This window comes from Lipotes vexillifer, unplaced genomic scaffold (genome assembly GCF_000442215.2).
Source record: "Lipotes vexillifer unplaced genomic scaffold, Lipotes_vexillifer_v1.1 scaffold539, whole genome shotgun sequence".
In the NCBI taxonomy this organism is placed as follows: Eukaryota; Metazoa; Chordata; class Mammalia; order Artiodactyla; family Lipotidae; genus Lipotes; species Lipotes vexillifer.
The window spans coordinates 794609-815220 of record NW_006789542.1 but is presented as its reverse complement, the minus strand read 5'-3'; the positions used below and the strand labels follow the sequence as shown (position 1 = coordinate 815220).

General features: G+C 45.4%; 1 protein-coding gene across 1 annotated transcript in view; it reads left to right on the top strand.

The window, feature by feature from the left end:
• ITGA9 (integrin subunit alpha 9) overlaps positions 1 to 20612 on the top strand; it is a 371922-nt gene that overhangs the window by 197089 nt on the left and 154221 nt on the right. The window contains exon 17 of the mRNA XM_007462694.1: positions 1278 to 1354. Coding sequence (XP_007462756.1) covers positions 1278 to 1354 — 77 coding nt within the window. The remainder of the gene's footprint in view (positions 1 to 1277; positions 1355 to 20612) is intronic.

Genomic DNA, 20612 nt, shown 5'->3' with positions numbered 1-20612 from the left:
TTTTTCTTGCGTTATGCGGGCCTCTCACTGTTGTGGCCTCTCCCATTTGCGGAGCACAGGCTCCGGACGCGCAGGCTCAGCGGCCATGGCTCACGGGCCCAGCCGCTCCGAGGCATGTGGGATCTTCCCGAAACGGGGCACGAACCCGCGTCTCCTGCATCGGCAGGCGGACCCTCAAGCACTGCGCCACCAGGGAAGCCCTCCCGTGTACCTTTCTTGAAACAACTACTTGAAGAAGCACTTGAGCAGCCTAAGAGACAAATCAGACAAGGGGTGCCCTCTGTGGTCAAGGCCACCCCTGACTTGGGTTTCCTTGTTAACTGCTGAGGACCTCTCGCCCTGCGGGACCTGGCTCCATGGGGGTGGGGGACTTACCCGAATTGTAATAGGGGCGGGGCAGCCGCGTGGCCGTTACCGCGAGACCCTCAGCGCGAGTTCCGGGGCGCAGTGGTTAGACGTCCCACTCCGCCGGGTCAGCAGGGAAGCGGTCATCGCGGCGGAGAGTGTGGAGACAGATGGGTCACGGCCTTCTCCCCGGGGCCCTCCAGGCCTTTCGGTCTCCGCCGGCGGGTGAGCTGGGGGCCCGGGGACAGGCCGAGGGCTGTGTCCTGCAGGGCTGCAGAGCCCTTGTCACTAGGCTCCGGCCTTGAGGCAGCGGCGAACCTCTCCCCCATGCCCCCCTCCGCGACCTAATGGCGGCGACGGCCACCCTGGGTCGCAGTCGGCGGGACCTGGCCCCCAGTTGGGCGGCCTAAGGAGCCTGAGGGCCGGCTGGGTCCTGGGCGCCTGGCTCCCTCAGCGATGACGGCTGGGCGGGGTCTGGGGACCTGGCCCTGAGGGCGCCGCCAGCCTCTTAACGAGGACCTCGGAGGGCGAAAGTTGAGCCTTGGGCCCTTGCCCCTTCTTGTCATAACAGAGACTAACATTTGTTTGGTGGACGTTTACAGGAATATGTGACCCGACCTCAGGAGCAAAGGGTCTGACACCAAGAAGCTTCCAACAATTAACCCCGCCCCTCCCTCACCTTTCCTCTAAAAGGGCTTTGCTGAAAGCTTTCAGGGAGTTCAGGGTTTTTAAGGCATGAGACGCTGACTCCTTGCAGGGCCTTGCAGTAAACCTTTGTCTGCTCCAAACTCCGACTTTTTGGTATTGTTTGGCCTCGCTGTGCCTCAAGCACACGGGAAGAATTCCCACTGATTTGGAAGGAAGTGGTTGGCTGTTATTTACTCGTTTGCCACTAACCCTGTTTTGCTTTTCCTCTTGTGTCTCCCTCACAGACTGTGTTTGAAAGGAATTGCCGATCTGAGGACTGTGCCGCCGACCTGCAGCTTCAGGGTCACCTGTTACTCTCCAGGTGAGTCAGTGCCCCGCTTCTTGACTTTGTTCTGGGAAGCTGTTTGTCCTGACTTCAGGCCCAAAGTCTGCATGTGCAGATTTCCCCACCGAAGAGGGTAAATAGAGGTGGGTTTAAAATGAAAAGTTGCAGTTTAAGAAACTGTATATTATACTGTAATTTTAACAACAGGTATTATTTGGGGGGATACTTTGATTTTTGTTTTGTTTGTAGTCTCACATATCTCACAATTAGAGTTTTGTATTTCGAATTTCCCTGAGTATTGGTGATGTGTGTGTGTTGGGGGGTGTATTTTATTTTTAATGTAATGTTTTTTTTAATTTATTTATTTTATTTTATTTTCGGCTGCGTTGGGTCTTCGTTGCTGCGTGCGGGCTTTCTCTAGTTGCGGCGAGTGGGGGCTACTCTTCCTTGTGGTGCGTGGGCTTCTCATCGCGGTGGCTTCTCTTGTTGCGGAGCATGGGCTCTAGGCACGTGGGCTTCAGTAGTTGTGGCACATGGGCTCAGTAGCTGTGGCTCACTGGCTCTAGAGCGCAGGCTCAGTAGTTGTGGCTCACAGGCTTAGTTGCTCCGTGGCACGTGGGATCTTCCCGGACCAGGGCTCAAACCCATGTCCCCTGCATTGGCAGGAGGATTCTTAACCATTGAGCCACCAGGGAAGTCCTGAGGGGTGTATTTTAGGTTTACTCATTGTATTAAGTTGAGCCATGTGAAATTGCCAGTATTTAACTGTTTGGAACAACCCCTTTGATTCAGTTTATTATTATATAAAGGAATACGGGAACTACTATAAAGTTTCTTTTTATTTTTTTCCCCACACTTAAAGCGTTGTGCTTTAACAACAAGTAATGGTTCTGTGGCAGGAGCAGGTGGAGGAGGGGGCGGCTGTCCTGATCCAGGGGACAGACGGCCAGTCTCCTGGAGCAGGGCTTCCTCCTACAGAACGTGAACCCTCAGCTAAAGGTGAACCTTCCGTAAAGGGCTTCTGTTTTCTGTCTGCCAACCTTTTATTTCAGACTTCTTGAAGGTGCTGGTCCTGAGTCATTTAACCACATTTCAGGGAATGGGTTCCTTTCGAGACAATTCCTTCTGAGAGATTGTTTTAGCCTCCATGCTGTTTATTACCATTTCTCAAAAACAGTCATCAGTGTTGATAGGTATCCTCTAAAATGCCATATTTTGTGTCTTAACTGTGAGAGTTAAGTTTGGGTGGAATGAAAGAAATATCCCGTCACGAACCAGTAACTACACTAGGACATCTTTACTTCTGTTGATAAATAACCTGTTATTCATCAAAGGAAAGTAATAGTAAGAATTCTTTATTTTTAATATCTTTATTGGAGTATAATTGCTTTACAATGGTGTGTTAGTTTCTGCTGTATAACAAAGTGAATCAGCTATATGTATACATATATTCCCATATCCCATAAGATTCTTTTTCTTTTGTTTACATTTATCGGGGGAAAGGTGACGTAACCGCCCCCCACCCGCCCCTCCGCATACACACAGATACTCTTCCAAACCTCTTAAATATTAATTAGCATTACTTTTACTTAGGACTTAGTGTAGTAGATTAAAGTAGCACATGTTGTGCCAAGCTTAGAAAAGTATTTCAAACTGATAAGTGGGTATTGGAATTGTTTTAACATTAGTCAGAAGGTCCTCCTGGGATTATGAGAGAAACCAATTCTAAAGAAGGTTCATAAGTTATCAGATCATGACTTTTAGTTTTAGAAAGGTCTTCCAAAAAGTGTTTTAGGGGAAAAGTAACATGAAACAAAAATATGTGGATTTGTTTTATCTTGAGGCAGACTGTAAATGGTGGAAACTTATTTTGGATTGTAGAAAACTTCATGTGTTGGGAAAATGTTCACTTGCTCTAAGGTTAAATATTAGAAGAGTCCTAATGTTCTTGCTGCCCATTAGTGGATGGTCAAATCCATCTGTATTGCATTGTGCTCTTCATATGTTAAAATGTAAAACCCGAGGCTCATGGTCAGTAAGGCATCTTTTCCCTAAAGCTGCCTCCACTGCCTTACCCTGTCCTTTCAGGACTGTTGGTCAGAGCGAGGTCTGTTCTCTGGGCCCAGTAATCAATAACATGTGAACAACTGGTGTGGTGGCCAGGGCCCAGACTCCGGTATGTATCAGCTAGCTAGAACCACAAGAAAATGTTGTATAACAAACTAGCCAAAACTCAATGGCTTAAACTAGCAATCGTTTATTCTCCGGGAACTGCAGGTCAGCTGAGAGTTGGCTGGTCCAGGCTGGATTCAACTGGATTTTGGTTGACTTGCTTATGCATCTGGGGTTCAACAGAGGGTAGGTGGATCTCATCTAGGCTCAGGTGACCCAGTTCAGCTCTGCTTCATGTGTCTTTCACAGTCCTGCTGGAACCAGTGTCCTAGCCTAGGTGTATTCTTCTCATAGCATGGCACCAGTGCAAGAGGGCAAGCAGAAACATGCGATAACTCTCAAGACCTAGGTTCAGAGCTGGTGCATTCTTACTTCAGCCTTATTCCACTGGTCACAGCAAGTCATATAACCAGTCTCAAAGTCAAGGGACTGGGAACTATTATTCTGTGCCCTTTTAGCGAGGAGAACTGCAGTCATACAGCAAAGGAGGCAAATTTAGGGATGGGGGTGAAAATTGGAACCATAATGCAATCTATTATACCATGTAAAGAACAGTGTCGCTTTACATGGTGCCTTATAATTTTCAGGACTATTTCAGCCTTTCTTGGAATTCCATCTTCCTACAACTCAGACATGAGACCTAGAGATTACGGGAGGAGATTTTCCAAATCTCTGAAGTAATGTCCTTGGACCAAAGCTCTGAGCATCTTCCTAGGATGAGTTATTTCCCAGGAGGCCCCTTGGTCTCTCAAAATAGCCTCTTGGCTGAATCCGCCATTAAACAAACCTTCATTATACTCTTGGGCCCATAAATGTCCCCAAGAGAGCCATCAGAGAAACATTAACTGGTAATTGGCTAAGTAGAGATACAAAACCAAGCCCAGGGTTTACATTACTTTGAATTTCCCCAGATCTTTGCACAGAGCCAGGCACAGAGAGAGAGAAGGCACAGTCAGTAAACTGCTCATGGAAGCCAAGGTCTGAATTTGGTTGACAAAGGAAGCCTTGGTAGCTTGAACCAGGAGTGAGCTGTTTTGGTTATTGTGTAACTTTCTTGATTCCTTAGTGCCAGGGATGGGATGTACATTTCTTTATTGTTCAAGTCAGGGAAGAAATGTGGGCCCCGCTCTCCCAGGATGCCCAGTGTGGTGGGAGAGGACAGCTGGGTGCTGTCAGTGCCTGGTCAGTGCTGGAAGAGAGGTAGATGGGTCATCATGGGGCCCTGGGACAGCTTCCAAGAGGAGGAATTAAAGGCAATGCATCCAGACATTTGGGGCAGAGGGAAAATGTGAGCAGAGGCACAGAGGCGTGGAGGGCAGGATTCCCATGCAGATCTGCAGGCATCTGGAGTGAAGGAGTCGGTCAGGAGGTATTTTTGCCGTGAGCTTCTCTGCTGTAAACATCTTTGCCACAAGAGTTTTTGCTGCAGGCATTTTCACCATGTAACTAACTGGCTATAAGGCAATTCTCCTGTAAAAGATAAAAAATAAAAGAGCATCATTAAACAGGACATAATGGAACATGAAAAATGAATAACGAAGATTAAAAGACTTTATTGCAAAATGCAAAATATTTGAATACATTTAAAATGTGATTTGTTTTCCCGTTCAGCATCGCACTTTTTCTTTTTTGCTAAGATTTCTTTCTCCATTAAGAGAGGGATCAGTTTCCAAATACTGAGATGCACATTTGTAACTGAGCTTTGTGTTGTGAAAGCCTCTACACTGTTGTGTGTTCCTGGCATCTTGTCACATGTTCATTAATAGATGTTCCAAAGTTCATGGGAAATGTGTGTTCAACTCTCCACCTTCAAATATCCGAAGGATTTGCAAACTGATATGCTATTATTTTCTAGTAGAGTATGCAATCTGGCTTTACCCTCTCTTATTTCATACTTCCAGTAAGTTTTATCACCATGTTTACAGTCAAGTCGACATATGTAGCTGTTATCATCCACTGCTTTAAGACTGCCTGTCTCCTTGTCACCGTGTAGAGTGTTATGAGTGCCTAGATTTATGTAATATAAATCAACCAGTTCTTTTATCTTTTATGGCAAAATTTCCTTATGGTCAATTAGTTATGTGGCAAAAATATTTGCTGCAAAAATGCTTGTGGCAAAGATGTTTATGGCCAAAATACTGAACACAGGCCAGGAGAACACAGTAAGAGATGAGAGAGAGAGAGAGAGAGAGAGAGAGAGAGAGAGAGAGAAACACTATATTGTGACACACCTATGAGTTTGGGTTTCATCCTGAAGCCATTGGAGGTATAGCAGGATTGTAGCATAAATGGATTTAACCTAATAAAAATGTAGGTAGGCACACTGAAGGGGTAGGGAGAGAGGAGTGGGGATGGGGATTGAGATTTAGATGGTGTGGGTCATTGGGTTCTGTATTCCACTGAGTGAAAGTACGGTCCAGCTTGAGTTTTGAGTCAGTTACTCTCTCTAGCATCTCAGTTCCTGCATCCCTGGCTCAGGTCCATGGAGTGGCCGCCCTTGGTCTCAGTGCAGGAGCACCTTGGGTAGGTTGGGCTTACTAGAGATATTGTGTTGATCTCCACCGTGGTGCCTCCCCAAGGGCTTCAAAAGGACAATTTGGACAGAATTTTTGCCTTTCGTGCTGTCTTTAGAGCCTAGCTCTCCTGTTGGCTGTCATCCACTGTACTATAAGGTTGAAGCCAAGGGGTAACAGAGAAAAGTCCCTCCGACAACAGGGTAGACAGCACACAGTACAAGGTGTTGTGGTGGGAAGCAGCCAAAGTACCCATAGACTGAGGATTCTTTGTCTTGAGAGAACAGAGGGAAAGATATCTGGGAGTGATTGGGTCACCTCGAATGGCCAGGGATCAAGCCAGGAAATGCTGTCTGTGACTGGGACTCACAGATGTTTTTATTTTTCTCTCCAGAGAGCATGAATTCTGGCTGGCCTGTTGTCTCTTAAAACAACCAACTCTGCAATTAAAAGTCTACAGTGTTTAATGGTCTTGAGCCTCGTTCCAAAACACGCCATTTCCAAAATGTCCAGGAATAGGGATGAAGCTGTTTAGTTTCTTTAAACAGGACTGAAAATTCCATTTGTAAAATGATGCGACTATGTTTTGTTTCATCTGTCTGACTACTCACAGTGCCTAAGAATATATCACATGTGATTAAGATAAAGAAAAGAGAAATAAACACTATGGCAGTTAAGTTAAAAAATTTTTTTCTTTGATGCATCCTATAGGAGACCAGTGGAAATTTCAGTGCCTTCTGGCTAGCCAACTCCAATAATGAAAGAACTCTTAAGGGAGGTAAAAAGGCACAGTAAGAATATATATGAAGTTGGAAGAACCATCTAGTGGCCACATATAATGGTCTTCCGGTTGTAGCCTTAGTAAGGCTATTTTTGTGGTGTGGGTGGGGGACCAAGTGCATTTCCTAAAACACTTGGCTGGGAGATGGGTGGCTCCATCCATGAAAAACCAGCCTTCAAGAGGAGGATCACTATACCCAGAGCGCCATTTAGAGTTTGAAACAAATTGTTCACCTTCCTAAAAATGGTACAGTGACCAAAATCATCAACTGCATAGCATAGGGTAGAAGTAAAGTTGTCTTCTTTTATGAAGGGGAAGAGACCCCTGTTTATTGAGTTCCCATCATGTACTAGGTACCCTATACTAGGACTCTAGGTGCTAGAGTCCACTGTAGTGTCTGCACAACTGCACAGCCTCGGGCAAGTTGCTTTACACCTCTGTGCCTCTGTTTCCTCTTCTGTAAAATGGGAGAAATAATAGCAACACATTATTAAAGTTGTTTTGAGTACTTAACGAATTAAAACATATTTAAGTGCTTCCAAAAGCTTGGCTTATAGTAAGCACTCAGTAGGTGAGAGCTAGCATTATTATTTCATTTAATCTGGTCAGTGACACTAAGAAGTAAGTATTATTACACTCTTTTTAGTGTGGAGGACGCAGAGGCTTAGGGAGGCAGGTGACTTTCTCGAGGGCTCATGGTGGTCGGGGCTGGGGGTGGGGATTAAAGTTGGGAGTGTCCAATTCTGCATCCTGCTCTCTTCCGGTACACTGGCCTCAGTTGCTGAGGCTGGCTCTGGACCAGAAGGACCAAGGCTGGGGAGCTGGGGGAAAAGTCCTCCTCTGTGTGAAAAGCCCCAATTCAGAAAGGAGGTGGATGGGTAAAAAAATCCATCCTCAAAGATGCCTCCCATCCATCCCCAGTCATGCTTCCCCTGTGCTGTCTGACATGTGAGGTGCTGTTAAAAAGCTTTTCTCACTGGAGACCACAGACACCAGTCCTGCTGGGCCAAAATGGTGGCCCAAGCATCGAGTCAGGATATTCTTAATACATGTAGGCTGGATTTTTCTCTCCTTGGAGGGCCTCAGATTTGACCTTGAGCTTGTGGCTGGTATGTCAGCAGTTTCCTCAAATGTAATATCATCACTATTATTATTATTATTTTATGAAGGAAGATGAGTGGGAGCTGATGAGAATCTTGGAAAACTTTTGCCCTTACCAGAATAGTAGCCATGTGATTCATTATTTATCTTTTTTCCTCCACTGTCTTTCTAAAATCTGGGACAAAAAAGTGCAGAAGTTTGTTGATCGGGAGCAGCTGGCTTTTGTAGTGGCTGTTTCTGGAATCTCTGGAAATAGGAATGGTTTTTTTCAAAGGTATGTTCTTGAAAGAAAGGTGAAATGCTCCAATGAATAGAACCTTTTGAATGAGAGTAGGATTCCTCACCCTCACTCTCCTCTCTCCCTTGCTCTGATGGGGGTTCCCTAGGGAGGCAGTAGGTGTCTCCCCCACATTTCAGGACCACATCAAGGATGAATGGGTGTGTGGGTGGTCCTTCTGTTGGAGTTACCTAGGCGGAGGGTGAGATGTAACCCCCTGGGAAGGTGACCAACAGAGTAAGGCAAACAAAGAGCCATTCACACACTGGAAGAGGTATTGAAGAGTGCACTACTTTTCCAGAATACTTCTACTCAACTGACAAGAAGTGATACACTGCTGGTGTATTCATTTATATGGCAAATATCGATGGAGCACTTGCCATGGATGTACCAGGCTTGGTGCAAACAAATAGGGACAAACTACTGCACACGATGCTCTTAGTCTAGAAGGGGAAACACACATGAAAACAGTAATTATAATTCACTGTGATCACTATAATCATGGGAACATGAGGGAGTTCCCTGGAAGCACAAGGGAAGAGGCCCACCCTGTCTGAGTTTGAGTCCTCTCCAAAGCATACCTTGAGACAAGGATTTGAGAGTAAATTTGAGAGTGCAGGGAACAAAGGTAGAGGAGTAAAGAAGTTTACAGGGAAGCCTGCCAATAGGGTGCACCATACACCTGTGTATCAGTTAGTTATTGCTATGTAACAAATCACCCCAAACTTCATGCCTCAGAAAACCCACCATTTATTCAGCTCCAGATTCTGTGGCTCATCTGTTTGGGTCTTCTGGTCTCCTGGGCTCCTTCATGGACCTGCAGCCAACTTCACGTTGGCTGGGTGTCTCTGTTTGGGGGCCCAAAATCTAGAACACAGTGCACAAGGCCTCATGAGACCTGTTATAGAACTGGTCTGTTTTCACTTTTTGCCACATTGTGTTAGCCAAAGCAAAGTCACAGGGCCAGCCAGATTCAAGGGATGGGGAAATAAACTGTGCTTACCGCTGGGAGGAGCTATGTGTCATAAGACGAAGGATGTGAATAGAGAAAGGCTACCAATCAGCCCATCATACCCCGCTGCTGCAGGGGATTCTGGATCTTCATCCTGCAGGGAAACACTAGGGAACGGTGGGAAGCACACAGCTTAAAATTATTGCCTCTGAGGGGTGAAGGGGCTGGGGTGCTTGTACACCAGCTATGGAGAGTCATTTGTTGAGCACTACTCTGGGTTTGGGTGTGCCCTTCCAGCCTGTGACAGACAGCAGCCAGGTCTGGTTCTGAAGAAAGGTCCTCAGCTACAGAGATTCAGACACTGGCAGCTGGAAGTCAGCAAGATCATTTGAAACAGTCTGAGGGGGGTTGCAAGGGCTTGGATGACGTCTTCTACACCCACTTTCTCAAAGGATCTCAGTTGATGCATTCATTCTGGAATTTCCAGCAGAAGTGTCATGCTACCTTTTGACACCCAGGCTTCTTTCCACTAACTTGCGGGGAATGCTTTCTTTCCGCATTTCCAAACCCCTAACATTCTCCATTACTGTGGTAACTTGATTTCCTCTTGCATGTGTCTGCAACTTACTCTGTTTCTCCTTCTCTCCCGAGCGGCACTGTGTATCACCCACCTGCTGAAGGGCATTTGACTGTAGTGAAAACCCATGAGCCAGGTACAGGGCTGGGAGCTTTGTTCCTGTTTTCCTGAGGATAGCAGCGATGGCAGGTGAGGGAAGTGTCCACGGCACATCCCAGGCAGAGAGGATCGGGCCTCTGCCCGCTCCATCATCCCAGGAGGGACCTGGGTGGAGCTGGGCCAAGCAGCTGTGCTGCTTTGCAGCCCTGGCTCCAGCCCAGCCCCAGGAGGAGCACAGACAGCGACTCCACTGTCCTACACAGTAACTCAGGCGGGGTGGAAAGAAGCCCAGCTCGAAGCTTCTTCATGGTTGGTGGTTCTCATGGATAGCATAGCATTTCAGATGCAGAGCAAGAAGCTGATAGGCAGGGATTTGAGTCACTTTTCTGAGGTCAGAAAGAAAGCTCAATAGCAGTGGCAGGAAAGAAAACCTGCTGAGAGGTTCCTGAGGCCAAGTCCAGTGTTCTAGCCATTAGACCTGTGGCCTCTGTCTTTAAATAGCCTGTTTCTTGCTCCCACTCTGACGCGCTGCTAACTAGTTGGAATGACTTTGGGGAATACCTTCGTATCTCCAGGAGGATCTGATTTGTAGTTTCCTAAAGGGTGGACCAGCCTTGGTGGGAGGCCCTACCACACATGAACAGCAGAGATCCATACCAATGAATATTGGGTATCAGGGACAGCCCTCCCCCTACTGAGCAGACACTAACCAAGATTTTCCACCTGGATGGTAAGAGGATGGGGAATCTGTAGAGGAGCCTTGAAGACAGAGCTGAGGGGTAACCATGGCAACCATAGAAGAGGCTGGGACCATGCTCACAGCTCCCTCCCCAGCCACCCAGGAAGGCTGGATCTACCTCACAGGTGTACCTAAGAAAATATTATTTGCTAATATTTTCCTTGGCTTCCAAATAGATCCAACCATCAGAGGTTTTATGTGTAAGCATCTTTCCAGCAGGGCCAAAATGATATGGCTATCGTTTTCCTTCTCACCGGACATTCAACCTAAGAAAAGGATCTACCAAAAGAATGTAGCAAATGGATCCTTCACTTCTCTCAGATCAAGAGCAAACGGGGAGCCACATGCTGTTGGGTTTTTTTTGTTTTGTTTTGGTTTTTTTGCTAAGATTTTTGCAGTTTATTCTGTGTGACTGTGGTGTTGGTCTCTTGCCACAAATGCTAGACGCACCCATCCTGGGGCAGACTTAGTTACTGGAAGAAAAGCCAAATTCCAAAGATGCACAGTTGTTTTGTTTTCTGAAGTAAATCTTCCCCCAAACATATTTTTCTTGGACATGCCCTCTTATTAGCATCTCTCCCAAATTTGTTTACAGCCACCTGATATAACCTCAGGCAAATCAGAAAGTGGCCCTGCTTCTCTTGGTAGGTGGAAAACCAAAGACCACTTTGGCTTTCTCCCCAGAGGTCACTGCCCCTTCTCCCAGGGCCAAGGTGACAGGCTTAGGTAGAACATGCGCTGCCCATAAATCACCTCATTGCAATTGCCATGAGAGGGAAGGTACTATGTAAAGGACTTCTAGATTTTATGAGCCTTCCTCCCTGACTCCATTCCAGGTGATCTTGATCCAAAAATGATGAGGCTGGGTGGAGGCTGTTGGTGCCACACCCAGATCATTTTATGGTACAGGTGCCCCGTTCCCAGCTGCCATTAAGTGTCCCCTGCCAAGGCTCACAGCTGCCCTTCCTCTTATCTGGAGAAGGGCCCTTGCCTCATGGAAGTCGCCTTGCCTGAGAGGTTACACCCATCCTGGGCAGCCCTCTCCAATGACTGCTGATTTAAGGTACAAAAAGCCAGCCTCTTGCCTCAAGTGCCAGTAACTCTATGCTGTGTTTTGTGCTCCAGAGCCCCCTGTGAGTCAGGCCAAGGCTAGACTGTACCCAAGACCACCTTGGTCTTACTTGCATAGACTCTTCCCCACTCCAGTCCTGCTTCCCGTGGCATCCCTCACAACCACCTGAATCCTTCCTTGCTGCCAGGGAACCCCACCTGAGATGCTGGAGAGCTCACACCTCACAATCTGTTCCTCCTCAGATCTCCTGGCCAGGAAGTCTGAATCTTTTTCAGAACCGTGAGTTTCTGAAACCAAAGGAAACCAAATTCAATGTATTTATCAGATATGAGTCGGGGAAAACAGTTGCCGGTGGGCTTTTATCTGCCCTCTTGGAATTGGAGGGGTTTTGGATTTTTAAAAACCAGGACTGTGGAGTGATGAGTAGGAGGTCCCTTCAGGGGGTGAGTGGGACTTTGTGTCTTTTAGGAATACTTCTGGTTGCTTCTTCCCCAGGACTTTGTGTTTTTTGTTTGTTTGTTTTGTTTTTTTGTGGTACGCGGGCCTCTCACTGTTGCGGCCTCTCCCTTTGCGGAGCGCAGGCTCTGGACACACAGACTCAGCAGCCATGGCTCACGGGCCCAGCCGCTCCGCGGCATGTGGGATCTTCCCAGACCGGGACACGAACTCGTGTCCCCTGCATCGGCAGGCGGACTCTCAACCACTGCGCCACCAGGGAAGCCCCAGGACTTTGTTTTTAAAGAGGACTATCCAGATGCAGGGATAAAAGGAGAGGGAGGGGCCCCCTGTGAGATATAGCTTTCATTGCAAAGTGTCCTCCCTGTGGGAGCCAGGGCAGATATAGTCCTCAGGGCATAAAAGTCACATGCTGCTCAGGTGAAGTGAACAGCCTTCCTGGCCAGGAGAGCTGGCTCTTTTTTGGGAATGTTTACTGTGATAATGAGATTTGAACAGGAGGTGAATGCCATTGTTTCAGTCCACAATTGTGTTTCTTCAGGGGGAAAAAAAAGACACATTTTTTAAGTTTTCATATATTTTTAAATTTATTTATTTATTTATTTATGGCTGCGTTGGGTCTTCATTGCCGCACGTGGGCTCTCTCTAGTTGAGGCCAGCGGGGGCTACTCTTCTCGTTGCGGTGTGCAGGCTTCTCATTGCGGTGGCTTCTCTTGTTGAGCACGGGCTCTAGGCATGTGGGCTTCAGTAGTTGTGGCACACGTGCTCAGTAGTTGTGGCTCACAGCCTCTAGAGCACAGGCTGAGTAGTTGTGGCACAGGAGCTTAGTTGCTCCACGGCATGTGGGATCTTCCCAGACCAGGGATCGAACCCGCGTCCCCTGCATTGGCAGGCAGATTCTTAACCACTGCACCACCAGGGAAATCCCAAGTTTTCATATTTTTTTTCTGGAAGAAAATTGTTCTTTGTGTGGAAGAACACGATTCATTTAACCTCCTGAGCCAAGAAGGAGAAAATTCTCATTCACGCACCTCTCTGTCCAGCTTCCCCAGGTTCGTCGATTTTAAAGATGGCTCATGGTTAGGCCTGGAAGAGTAGGATTGAGGTGAAGGAAACCAACAGCAGTTACAAATCTCTTATTCTACACCTTTCAGAAATGAACGTCTTCCTTTTCCTCCTGATGTCGGAGGCTAAGCATGCTGTCCATCCCTCCCTTCACCTGGCCTCTCATCATCATTGGTGACTCATCAGCACTGAGTTAGTCCCTCCCTCTCACTTGCCATAGGACACAGGTTCCTAACCTGAGGATATCGGTTCATATCCTCTTGGTGGTCTGCACTTTGAATTCATGGGGTCTGTGAATTTAGATAGGAAAGCAATCACAGCTTTATTTTCACTAACTTCAAAGTAAAATTTAGCATCGTAGTCAATTGTCAATGTAGATGACAAAACAGAGTAACATTAGCAGGACCTCTGACTGTCACACATAGAAATCACTGATATTTTCACATCAAGTTACAATGTTGCACATATTTCAAAATATCATTCACATTCATCTCTACTTCAAAGTTATGGTAGCTATGTGATCTACCGCCAAACCTTATTATTCAGTGTTATTTTAAAAACCCATATTCATAAACCACATATTTTTAAACATAATTATCACTGTATAGCTGGTTTTTTTATAACTCTATTTTTCATTTTATGCATTTAAAAACATTTTGAAAAGGGGTCCATTCACTTCAGTAGACTTCCAGGAGTATCTGGTGACAAAAACAGGTTAAAAACCCCTGTTCTAGAAGTTTTCCCTGATTTGCGGAAAAGATACATGTTGGAGAAACAAACCTCTTGCTCTGCTTACCGGAATAGACAAAAGATTTTTATTATAATATCCAGAACTGAGACTTTATTATAAGGCCTGTGTCATATTATTATACATTTTTCTCTTTTTATAACGTGGGGTCAAACCTAGAAGCCGCTGGAGGAAGTATTTCCCTGACCCTGTAGCTCCCAGCGTCTATGATACACTGGTGATGAAGTAAACATTCATTCCTTGTTTGGGTTTGTTAAAGACACGGGTAACTGTCTATCACAGCTTTGGTGAGCTCAAGAAAACCAACGCTTCAGGCCCAAAGCAGAGAAACTAGGCATCATGGTGAATGTGGCAGCCACTTTGTGCACAAATGGGCACATATGTGGTTGTTTGAAGTGCTGCATCTGGAGTGTCTATTCTTGTTTCTACCTTTGGGGACCCAGGTGGGAAGAGCCACTTTCCTCTGGCCCCTATGACTGCTCACCTCACAGGAAGAAGTTTCCGAATCAGGGAGGCTTGTAATTTCAATACACTTTATTGTCTGTGACCATTTACATCCCCCATTTGGTTCTTGAGCTAGAAACAGGGGAAAATGAGGGCCATGACAGAGTTATTTGTGGAGGGACCACGGTGGCCCTGCCGACTTGGTCTCTCTTGAGTTGTCTGGCCTGCCAGCGTCGTGAAATGCAGGTTCACTTCTTGCATTTTAAATGCATGGTGGCTGAGTTTAACGGGCAGTGTGTGTGGTGCAGGGTTAACGGGCGGTGTGTGTGGTGCAGGGTGGCACTGGGCCGCTGCTGGTCAGGTCATCCATTTCTGCACACCGTCCCCGTCATGACATCAGACCTCTGGGCAGCCCGCAAATTTGGGGAATTCCTCTGCCCCCCAAAGTACTCTTTGTCTTTAATCCAGTTGTTACAGTTGGTGAACCTGATTTGTTCCAGATGTTGTAAGATTTAGTGATTCCGGAAACTACTCCTCAAGTCGAGGCTGATGAGGATTTGAATTCCTCTGTTCGCTGGAAACCAGCAGTTCTTTTCACAGTTAAGCAGATGGGGCAGGAGGAGGGAGCCTAAGCTTCTTGGAGGGGCAGGGAGGGCCCTCGGGCTTCTCATGTCTGCTTTGTTAGAAAGAAGGTAGCCTTTGAAGCAAATACTGATTCTATAACTAAATGAGTTATTAAATGAGCCAGAGCTGGGGCCACATTGATGCTAGCAAAATCAGCGAGGATATATAGACATGTTATTTTTTTTTTTTAAGTAACACATATTTACATGAACGATCTGAATGTTGCTAAGGAAACCACTATTTTAGTTCAGATCACCTTAGTAAATACTTTTCTCTTACTTTATGAGCATAAAACCATCCAAAGGGGGTACGTATGAGGGAGGTAGAGGTATTTCTGATTTCACATAAGTGGTTTTCAAAGCAGAAATTCACTCCCAGGAATCATTTCCCTGACCCTCTGTAAACTTTAGTTGACATGCCTTACAGAGGTGCCCCGTGATCTCTGTCTGGAGTTAATAGCCATGTGGGTCTGTTTTGCATGATTAGAAGGGATTTATAAAGCATGGCAAGATGTGAAGCACATCTCAAGCTCTATGTATAATAGCCCACTGTTGGAGAAGGTTGAAACCTACACCCGTACAGATAGCATATTCTGTTTAACAGAGTATTATTGGTTTATGCAGTTTTTGAGGATATAAACAATATGAATATTAAAGCTCCTTAAAGTTATAGATTTAAAACAAAAGCAGAAATTAATTAATGTAGATTGTTGCTGTTTAGATTTTTTTTAAGTGTATTTGAAAGTAGACAAATGCCCAGATAGATGGTGGTGGGGGTCTGGGACAACCTGTGTAAATGACCCAGGGGTTCAGCTGCATCCCAGCCAGGTGACTGGGGTGTGTATCCAGGGAAACCAAAGTCAGGAGGAGAAGCTGAGTGGTGACAGAGCTATGTGCGTTGGGCACACCTGAGAAGCAGGTGGGTCCCTGACGTGACACTGAGTTTTGAACAAAGCAGAATAGGTTGCAGGTTATAAAATAAGGGGATCCTGAGCTGGTCGGTATGAGGATCATCAAATGGATTAGAGCAGATGATTGTGGGGTGAGGCTGTAAACCACAGGAAGTTTCCCCTGGCCTGGACTTTTGTGGGGCCAGCTGTAGGATAACCACAGGACAAGATGAATAGTTGGGCAAAAGTAACAGCTCCTACCATTCTAGAGTATATTAAAATATAAAACAAGATTAGATTTGATTTCTTAAATCTATTCAAAAGTGTACATTTTAGGTACAATATCTTTTTTGGGCATTTCTTGGTGATTTATTTGACCAAAAAATATGTTTTTACCCCCCGAAAAAAAGTGATATCTTTTTTGGTGGTCTTAGTTAATAAAATAAATTCCTAAATGTTTGCCACAGTAGCTAGAACCTTCAAAATCAGGAAACTTTAATGACTTTTCATGGCAGTGAAAATTGGAATTTGGATTCTATATACTTTGATGTTTCAGTGAGTTCTATAAGAATAGGTAGTAAAACTAATTAAACTAAGTAACTAACTAACAAAGTAAAACTAACTAAAATGAGCCAGCAATACAAAAACAATTCCCATCCCTGTAGGAAGGAGGAACTTTGGAGCTTACACTGGAACTTTCCATGGGGACTGAATCCTTTGTAGTCAAGGTTTCCTTGTCAAGACAAGGTTTCCTTGTCCAGAGTTCCATCACATGAAAATTGGGGAAAGGATAGCTTCCCTAACTTATTGCAAGCTGAGAGTAAGGGACTAAGAATCTAAAAACATAGTGCATTTATCTGTTCCCCACCTTTCTTTGCTCTGTTCATAGGAGCCTGACTCTGAAAAACTATATTTCCCAGGCTCCTTTGCCAACAGACTTCCTGTTAAGTTTGGCCAGTGAGAGCACTGTTGAGAGGCTGAAGGGAGGGAGAAGGAGAAGAGTCAAGGTATTTCTCCCAGCCCCACCCACTTCATGCAGCATCTCTGGTAATAGCTACATCCCCTCTGTGGTCTCAGCCTCTTCTTGGCAGTCCCAGCTCTGGTCACAACCTCCTCCCTCAGTCCCTTCAGCTTCATGGATAATAGTTACTTCTAATCTCTGGTTTTCCTCATCTCCCCTTGTTTTCTCTTTTGGCTCTTCTAGCACCTTTGTTCCTAGTTCCCCGTTTTAATCTCTTCCAGTGAACTACCTGGCATGGACTCTGTTTTGCTAGCTGCACCCTGACTGATACAGTGTGTTTGAATCCTGGCACTTCCATTAGGTAAACTGGTACTACCACTAATTACCCAATAAGTTCCTAAGTCACTTAAATCACTTGGTACTCGATGTCTTTGCAAAATAGGGAGGAGATTGCTCTGTAATCAATTCTGAAGTCCTTTTTCAGCTTTAAAAGACCATGAGTCTCTAAACTTTGATCTTATAAAACTGTGTGTATCACTCCACATCTGACTCAGAGATGTTTTTATTATTTACTCCCCAGGACATGGCTTAGCCTTCATAATATTCTATGTGTACAGAATATGGTGAAGGCATTCCCAGTGGCTTCTTACTTCTAAAGGCTGATGTTGGCAGCTTTTTCCTTTGGAGACATAGAAATGTTGGGATTTTGAGAATGGGTTTTTATACAGTTTTGTATAGATTGCTAAGGAGTTGCCTGTGTCACAGAGGCGAGGCCTCCAGTCTGGCTCTTTGAATGCAAGTGCTTCTGTAATGAAGAATCTCAGGGGCTTTGAAGCAACTCTCAGATGCGGCAGTAGGCTTGACTGTAAAAACTCTCATCCTGTAGAGGTGAACAGAGGCTCAAGACCAATCACCATAATGACATTCTAGGACAAAGTGGTGTCAACACTTGCGCCTTGGAGGTATTGACAGCTGCCTTCCTGGGCTGCGAAGCCAAGGACAGCCCCTTACAGAGTGCCTGCCCTGCAAAAATGGGTTCAGAAATTTGTGCTTGCTGCCATTTGTGTCTTCTCTAATTGGTCCCTAGTCATTCTCCCCAAAGTGAATTGCACTGGGGAAGCTCAGAAATATATACTTCTCAGATTCAGCAAGCGTGGTGTGCTATATGACTTACCTTAAGGTGCACTGGTTTAGGGCAGGGACAATATTAAAAATAGTTAACAACCTGCACAGCAGGCATACCTACCTTTTAGAAGCAGTCGCCAGGCATAGACAACCAGAACAGTGCCCCTGGTGCAACCCACTGGCAGTCAGCCCTGAGTTAGGGGTGTGTTCAGTCACCCATACCTATGTTTCCTGGAATCATGGGAAGATACGGAGACTATGGCACCTGAGGTGGATCCTTGTGACGGTGGCATGAGAAGGAAAGTGAACAGGATGTGGATCACAAGGGGTGGAGTGGGGTTTCTCGAAGGCCTGGAGCCCCTTTCAGATGGTCAGAGATAATAGGATTAGCTGATCTGACCTGCCAGAAACAGGCCTTATTCACCAGGTCATAAACTGGCATAGGGCCCCACCACAGGCACTGTCAACGCTGTCAAATCCCTTTACCCTTATGTGCTGGCCTGGTGTCTAGCTCCCAGAACTGCATCTCTCTGCCTACTCTACCCACTGGGTAGCAGTCCAGGTAGCAGGCCAGAGGTGCTGGGAATAGATGCTCTCCCTTTCCCACATCATCCCTCAACCAGTGACTGCAGTTGGCACATAAATTCTTCCTTCATTGCACAGATGTGACAACTCAGGACATTCCTTATGGCCTAGATCTGTGTGGTTTACCTCCTTTTCGCACCACATCACATGTAATCAATTAGTTCCCCTGCCCAGTGTACAGCGTGGGGCATCACATTTTGGTAAAGGTCAAAATTATCTTCTGGGGCAGAAAAATACATATGTGGGACACCTTTTTTTAAAAATTTTACAGTATTCATTACAGCATTTTATAAGCAAGTGAGTTTCAGGAGCTAAATATTATCAATTTTATGTCTTTACTCAATTTTATTTTTACCCCAGTTTATTTTCCCTAGACCTCTATTTTGCAGGTAACATGAGCAAATCTGTGCCATTGAAACTTAATTACAGACAGCCATATTATATGTTAAAAGTACAATACGTAGAATTTGCTGAGAATCTAGAACAGTGCTGACCAATAGGCTTTAAACTTTTTAAACTTTCTGGTAGCAACATTGAAAAATCAAAGTGAAACCGGTGCGACAAATTTTATTTAGTGTATCAAAAATCATTTAAACATGTAATTAATACTAAAGCAATGATTGAGTTTTTTTTTTTTTTTTTTTTGCGGTATGCGGGCCTCTCACTGTTGTGGCCTCTCCCGTTGCGGAGCACAGGCTCCAGATGCACAGGCTCAGGGGCTGTGGCTCACGGGCCTAGCCGCTCCACGACATGTGGGATCTTCTCGGACCAGGGCACGAACCCGTGTCCCCTGCATCGGCAGGCGCATTCTCAACCACTGTGCCACCAGGGAAGCCCTGATTGAGATTTTTAAATCCTTTTTTGTTTTATTGCACTAAGTCCTCGAAATCTGGTGTGTATTTTACACTAATTCAGACCTGCCGCATTTCCAGTGCTCAAAAGGCACATGTGACCAGTGGCTACCATATCTGACAGCACAGGTCTAGAACATACTGTGTTGTCTCACTTAGTAGATGAGAGAGCTGGGATAATTATACACCAGTTCTCATCAGTCATTGTTTGAGGGCTGCTACAGGGAATGTCAGGGGCTTAATTCTTAGGCATTTAGCTGGCCTGCAGCAAAAGGTCCTCCGGCAAAAGGTGGGGATGCTGGCAGATGGAATTGCAGCCTTGGAGGCTGTAGAGATAAGATGCCCAGGGACAGGAGCAGAACCACCCATACATAGCCTACTACGTTTTGCAATACCTTCACTTGGGTGCCTTATTATTTATTAACAAATTATTTGCAACACACCTGGCATTGGTGACTCAAGATAACTGTTAAGTTTACTGGCCTAGAGGATAAACTCAGCACTCTGACATTCAGGGTCCATGGGAATCTGGACACAGCCTACACATTCAATCAATATTGTCCTCCTACCCATCTTATTGCTAAGAATGTCCTTTTCCTGCCTCTTCCCATGTTATTTCTGAGTCACTTCCATCCCTTTATCTTTTGTTTACTTTTTTCTCTGCCTGGAATGTCCTTCCTGTTTGTCTGTCCCCCCCATTTGCTCCTCATCCTTTAAAATGTGCTCATTTTCTACATCTCTTAGGGAACTTCTTACAGCAACGTCAGTCTACAGTGATTTCTTTGCTCTGGATTTCTCTTGCCTCTTATACTGCACCTGTTCTTTTGGCATGACTTGTCTTATCAGCTTCATGGTGCATCTCCTTCACATAATAATTTATTTGGTGCCTTGTGCTCATATTCCTCATAGGAAGACATCCGATGAACAACTGTGGTTTTTTTCATGTTTGTAACTTTAAGCATTGAAAGTTGAAAAGCTATGATAGTTGTCAACAAAGTGCCAAGAGGGAGATTGTCCAACATAGCTGCTGAAGCCATCTGGAGTCATCCTGAATGCCTCCACCAATTTCAAGGAAAATTGTCAAGAGGAAAAATAAGCACTCACAATAGCTTTTGTAAAGAGATGACACCACCCAGTATTATATTTTTATTTTTATTTATTTATTTATTTATTTATTTTTATTTTTTTTAACATCTTTATTGGGGTATAATTGCTTTACAATGGTGTGTTAGTTTCTGCTTTATAACAGAGTGAGTCAGTTAT